Source organism: Solanum tuberosum, unplaced genomic scaffold, assembly GCF_000226075.1.
Source record: "Solanum tuberosum cultivar DM 1-3 516 R44 unplaced genomic scaffold, SolTub_3.0 scf00382, whole genome shotgun sequence".
Lineage (NCBI taxonomy): Eukaryota > Viridiplantae > Streptophyta > Magnoliopsida > Solanales > Solanaceae > Solanum > Solanum tuberosum.
The window spans coordinates 233,663-240,465 of NW_006239306.1; the positions used below are offsets into that span (position 1 = coordinate 233,663).

Genomic DNA, 6,803 nt, shown 5'->3' on the forward strand with positions numbered 1-6,803 from the left:
GCTGTTGTATCCTGGAGGGGACAAGTCAAGAAGGACTACTGCTGGACCGGTGAAAACATTTGCTGCAGTGGGCTTGAATCTCCTTAAAGAGAGCGAGATATCCGCGCCTCAGCCTGAAGAGATTTATTTTCTTCATATTTATTTTCAATTGTAATCTTGTATTTTTGTTATCTTGTAAGTTTTCACTAACAAATATATTATCGCATTTCAAGTCTCGATGAATGATAGGTGGATTCTGACTATGGAGATACTCCAAACCTTGAAGAACCTGCCTTGCCCAATTCTTTATAGCCTTCATATCAACACTTTTATACTTGTTACGGTATCTACATTCACAAATAAACTACCATTTTAAAGAAAAATAGAATAAGCAAATGAAGAAACTATCAAGAAAACTCACTGTCTCAGGTTCCCAGACGTGAAGAGCTCAGTGATCATGTTAACTGTCTTCTTCTTGTGATCGATCCACGAATCGTATAACTTCATTACATTTTCATGTTTCAATTGTCTTAGAAGATCAATCTCTGAATACAATTTTTCCAAACTTTCTGATGACTGCACGTCCTCAATTTTCACTCGACTCCATGCAACTTCAATGCCCTCAAGTAGATCAAATGCCTTGTAGCTAAAAAAAACAGAATTCAAGAACAAGACAAAACAACTTAATTATTTCAATTAAAAGAATTCTCAATTATATTTAGTCATATTAAATTCAGAGATCAAAATGAAAACCAAAAAAAAAAAGAGACAATAGGTGAAGAACATACACAGTCTTGAATGCTCCCTTTCCCAATACCTCATTATACTGTAAGAGAAAACAAAAGCAGGTGTGTTATAAAGGATTGTCAATGAACAAATATTTTTTTAACTTGTGCTCCGAATATTTTTTTAGTCCAACCAAAATACAAATATCTGAGGTGTTTCTTAAGAAAAAATAACACAAATATGAGATGAGTGATGACACTAAAATATTCAATAAACAATAATAATGAAATAGTATAAAATAAATATTGCAAATTGACAAGTCATAATGAAAATGATCATAATTTAATAGTACTAAATCATGCTAAAATAGGTCTAATAAGTATAAATTACATGATTAAACATTAAAGAAAACTAAAATTATGTTATGTATTTTAAATGTCTAAACCAATATAAAACTAAAGAACAATTATTCAACATTATTATCATTCTTAGTGTTGAATTAATTTATTTTGTTAGCATTAGTATTCATTTGATTTTGAATTGAGCTTTATTAGAATTATGAAACTTGAAAAAATATTAGACCATTAAAATTCTAAGTCTCAAAAAAACTGAAAAATTATGTTAAAAGATAAAAATTATGAAAACGTATAAATAATATTCAGAAATTACATCAAAATAAATACTTTTATGTATAAAATAAAATTTTAAAATTATATACTCCCTCTGTCCCAATTTATATGACTTACTTTCCTTTTTAGTCAGTCCCAAAAAGAATGACACATTTCTATTTTAAGTAACAATTTGCCTATAAAATGTCTTTTTTACCCTTAATGAAATGATTTACAACCACACAAATTTCTATCATTCATTTTGGACCACAAGTTTTAAAAGTCTTTCCATTTTTCTTAAAGTTTGTGCCAAATCAAAGTACATCATATAAAATGGGACGGAGGGAGTATATAATGTCGGATTGGTTTGGTTTCGGGTTGACTTTTTTTAATTAAAAACAAACCAACTCAAGTATAGTCGGATCATTTTTCGGTGAGCTGAAGTTGCGCCATATCCTACCTAGTTATTTCACCCCAATATTTCTTAGGCCTACCTTTACCCCTCTTCAAGCCCTCAATGGCCAGTCTCTTGCACCCAACTCATTGGGACATCTGCACATTTCCTCGTCACACACCTGAATCATCATAACCTTACATCCCACATCTTATCCTCCACGGGGGCCATTTCTACCTTGGCTCGAACAACTTCACTCCTAATCTTATCATTCCTAGTATGCCTAAATATCTATCTCAGCATCCTCATCTCAAGCTACTCTCATTTTCTAAACATAGAAAAATTCTTGACTGACCAACACTCCACCTCATATAACATAGTCGGCATAACAATCACTCACATTCTTATCACAATGAACACCGGATGCGAGCCTCCATTTTATCCACCTCGCCCTATTACAATGTGTGACATCCTCCTCAATCTCTTTGTAACCTTGAGTAACTGACCCTAGGTACTTGAAACTTGCTCTCAATTTTTTTTAAAAGTATTTTCTCTAGCAAAAATAGGAAAAACAAGCTCCACAACTAACATTCCACATTATTTGTCTCCTCTCCACCCTCCACAACACACCCTAAGCCCCATCCCCACCACCTCACATCCCTACCCCTACTAGATTATATACAAATATAGTTTGGAAATACTATTTATTTTCTAATAAAACATTTTCCTTCGAACCAAAATCAAAACTTGAATAAGTAATATAGAAATGTAAACGAATTACCCTAACATATCGTCCATTGGGATCTTTCTCAACATAGTCATGTTGCAAATTGAATGTCTCATTAGCCCAATTTCCAATTCCAGCCCGAGAAATCATTTCTGTTGAACAAAAAGAAAACACAACGACGACGACGAAGAAACAAGGTTTTACTCAAAGACAAAAGAGGATTTCATCAAGAAAAAAGTGATTTTTTTGAATGACTCAAAAGGCCAGGGAGGAAGAAGAATTGTCGTCGGAATCGACATTGGGTATCATTGAGATCCACCCAATTCGTCGAATGAAATATACAAATTGATTTAAACGAAGATGTGATTCTTGTTTCCATACCATTCTCCATTATAAAACGAATTTTTACAAGTTTTCTTCATTCAAGGCATACAACAACTAGCACTTTATTTGCTTTACTCAATTGTTGGGATGATATCAAAAAATAGCATCAACATATAAAATGTTGATTAGAAAAAAATGGGATAAAACGAAAAAAAGGGAGAAACGGAAGGTTTGTTAAAAGGGAATTTGATTGCTAAATAAAAGGAAACAAACACTTGGGCTCTGTTTTTAGTTCATATGTTTTTTTGTATATTCCATAATGTAACGTAAATAGAAAAACAGGAGAAAAAAATACATTTGAATTATAAGGTTAAATAGAAAAACAGGAAAAAAAAATGCATTTGAATTATAAGGTTAAATAGAAAAACAGGAAAAAAAAATGCATTTGAATTATAAGGTTAAATAGAAAAACAGGAAAAAAAAATGCATTTGAATTATAAGGTAAAAAAAATTTATGCGGTGAACGTGGATCGAACACGTGACCTTCAGATCTTCAGTCTGACGCTCTCCCAACTGAGCTATCCCCGCTTGTTGATATAAAATCTAACATAACATTTAATATATTTGTTTCTTTTTAAGAGTAAATATAAATGACATTTTTGATTTTTCAATATAGTAATTTGTTATATATGTGAGTTTTTTTAAAATAATAATAATATAGTGCTTGATAATTTAAAGGTAAATTATTCTAGTCTGATTTGAATTCAATTAACAGTTTTAATATTAAAAAAAAATGATAGTATGATAATCAAGATCAAGGAGACGATACATTAAAATAAAAATCATATGATATTATGAGCTTCTTCAATAATAAATATGTATGGTTATTTACTTCACATTCTCTCACTTTTTTTTTTTTTTTTATCTTCTATTAATAATATAATATTTTGATTTTAAAAAATTGATAGTCATGTCTCAACCATCCGAAAGATTAATTTATATATTCAATTGGATTTGCTTAGGGATAGCAATTGAGCGGGTTGAGTCGAATTTGGGCGGGTCATAACAGGTTAAGATAACAATCGGGTCAAGATCCAACCCAACTTAAATTTGTTTGGGTCAAAATGGGTTAGATGGTTATATAACAGGTCAAAACTCAACCCAACCCAATTTTTACCAAGCTTAATTGTTTTATTTGTTCTTTTAAAATATTTTAATGCCTAAAATTATTATTTTTCTTTAATATGACTATATATAGCATATCAAATTGAAAAATAATTTTTAAGAAAATATTTTGACAAAATGTCTCATGAGCCAATTAGAATTACATATCAACCTAACCCGTCCAAACTTAAATGAATTAGGCAAATAAATTGGATTGAATTTGATTTTACCACCCTAATCCATTAGGTTGAGCAAATGAATTGAATATTACATTGCGATTTTGTAAACCAGAAGTTGGTTTGTATATTCAATTGGTTTTCACATGATTTTATGATCCACAGAAATTTCATAGTATATCTAAAACCATAAGTTCAAAAAATATTCTTTCTTAAACATCGTGAAAAACAAAAATTAATTTAAGAAAGTTAAAAATAATTATAATATTATAGTACTATACACATATACGCCATTTTTCTAAAAAAGACATTTATTAGAATGAAACAAATAAGTCAAAAGGCAAGTATTTTTTTAATTATTATTATTATTAAATATTTTTAAAAGTGGATTTATTTGTATGATCGGTGCAAAGGTGGACTAGACCTCATCATTCAAGAAAAAGGTCCTCTTGGCTACTTGATTATATTTCAACCCCTCTATACAGTTTTCTTTAATGAAATTTACTTTTCAAGATTTAAAAAACAGAGCAATTTCAAACTCAAATTATTATGGTCAATGTATTTTATTTTTAAAAAATTTAATGAATGATTAAATACTTATCCACTAAATATTCAAAAAAGTGAATATATTCGTACAACATACTAGTGCGTAGGGCGGTTCAAAATTGAATAAAAATCGATAATTTGAACAGAAAAAAAGTTATTAGCGATTTTGGATTATCGGTTTTTAATGGATTAACCAACTATCCGATAGTAAATTAAATAATTATATTTATACGTACCATTTGGTATATAAAATCTTTGACGTAGAGCTTAGTTTTATACTTTTATTTCTAGTTGTCTCAAACTTTCGATCATTCAATGTAACAGTGTTGCTTTTGAGCCAGATGCAATTTGTCAACTCATGTGCATAGTTCATTCTATCACATTGTTTTAAAGTGGTTTTCAATGTTTTCTTTTGTGTCAAATCTTAACGGTTAGACCGATAATCGATAACTGATAAGTTAATATCTTAATTGTTCTATAATGGTTTAGCATGTCTATAAACCCATAATCAATAAATCGAACTGATAAACTTTAAAACGACCGATACGCAACTCTAAATTATATACTAGAGTTAAACTATCCGATATTGAAAAGTTGCTCCCTCCTTGTCAGCATCGATATTCTTCGTGATGAACAGGGGTGGAGCTGTCCATTCCATAAATAAAATCTATATCTTTCATTAATTTTACCACTTCTTTAGCTAATTTATAAGCCACCTGATTCTGCATTCTGCGTCTATGGGTGATTTGTGGGTTCCCCAGCTTCTGGAGTATTGCCTTAGCAATTTTTCTATCATAACAAAATAGATGATCATGCTTGTTATGGTATAATTTAAACTTGAAACCTTAAGGTGAATTTTATATTTCTTAAATTACTAAATCATTCTTTAGTCTTTTAATTTAAGAAATTCAAAATATATACATTAGAAATAAATAAAAACTTGTATATATGTGAATAACCTCACCCCATTCTAAATCCGCACCTAATCACTTATTAAGTTGAGGTACTAGAATCATGTATTACTTGTCGAATTATTCCAAACAAAAGCAGTATTGCCTTTATAATTATAATTAGGGAAAAGGGATAAATAGTAAGTATTATTTAATTTTGTAATTTTAAAGCTGATATAGTTTTTGTTGAAAATTTAATGTGTGTATATATATATAACAAAATGATGTATATTTACCATTTTCATTAACAAATCTATATTTTCTACAATTTTTTTAAAAAAAATTCTAAAATTGATTTTTAATCCCAAAATGCCACATTATTTTGAAAAATTACCTCACCTATTTTTCTTTACCTCTCTAGACCAAACCCAAATGAACAATAACATCCAGCATCACAAAAAAAAACAGGTGAGTTCTTTTTTTTTAAGTCATAACATTTTTGAACTTAAATTAGTTTTCAAGAATTTTCAATAAATATAAATCTGTTAATGAAAAAGATAAATGTATATCATTTACTACATTATCAATATATATATATATATATATATATATATATAGTATTGAAAATATTATAGCATCATAGCTATGACTAGTATGCAGATATACTTGTTTCATTTCTGAAATTGCTTTATCCATATGAAATAAATATATATATATATTATTATCATATCATATCATATCATATATTATTAAAAGTGGGAAGCATCAAATACAATGTTGGATTACCATTTTGCCCCTATATTAAATAAAAATGTTATAAAATATTAAATAGTAATCATATCACATATTATATTGTACTTAAAATATATATTCTTACATAAAATAGATACATTAAAAAGACAATTATTCATTAATAATCTTCTAAAGAAACTCTTGTCTCTTTACATTCTCCACTATGATCCTTGTCTTTTCATTTCACATATGTATATCTTCTTGTTCGTTACATTTTGTTTTATGAGTTTGATAGAGAGCATAGGAACATTGTCCTTTCCGGTGCTCCATTCATGTGTATGTTCTTTTAAGTTATTTTTTATTTTGTTTCTTACTTCTTACTTATCATATAGTTTATGTTGTTTGATTGATGTTTAAGATTTTGATCTCTGATATAAAATAAAAATTTTAATTTTGTGTCAATAGCTTATGAGATGATTTTTTTTGTTGCAGGGAAAATCAATTGATGAGATGCTTCTGTGTCAATCGCATAGAACT

The 6,803-nt window shown here is 28.7% G+C and overlaps 1 protein-coding gene and 1 non-coding gene across 2 annotated transcripts in view; both read right to left on the bottom strand.

Moving 5' to 3' along the window:
- Positions 1-3,015, bottom strand: part of LOC102599559 (probable serine/threonine-protein kinase WNK10) — a 10,479-nt gene extending 7,464 nt beyond the window's left edge. The window contains exons 1-4 of the mRNA XM_015302845.1: positions 2,489-3,015; positions 768-805; positions 401-625; positions 193-326 (exon numbers count right to left, since the gene is read on the bottom strand). Coding sequence (XP_015158331.1) covers positions 193-326; positions 401-625; positions 768-805; positions 2,489-2,584 — 493 coding nt within the window. The 5' untranslated portion in view covers positions 2,585-3,015. The remainder of the gene's footprint in view (positions 1-192; positions 327-400; positions 626-767; positions 806-2,488) is intronic.
- Positions 3,016-3,273: 258 nt separating this feature from the next.
- TRNAF-GAA (transfer RNA phenylalanine (anticodon GAA)) lies at positions 3,274-3,346 on the bottom strand. The gene has a single exon. It is a non-coding gene; the product is annotated as a tRNA-Phe (tRNA).
- Between the last annotated feature and the right edge of the window lie 3,457 nt (positions 3,347-6,803).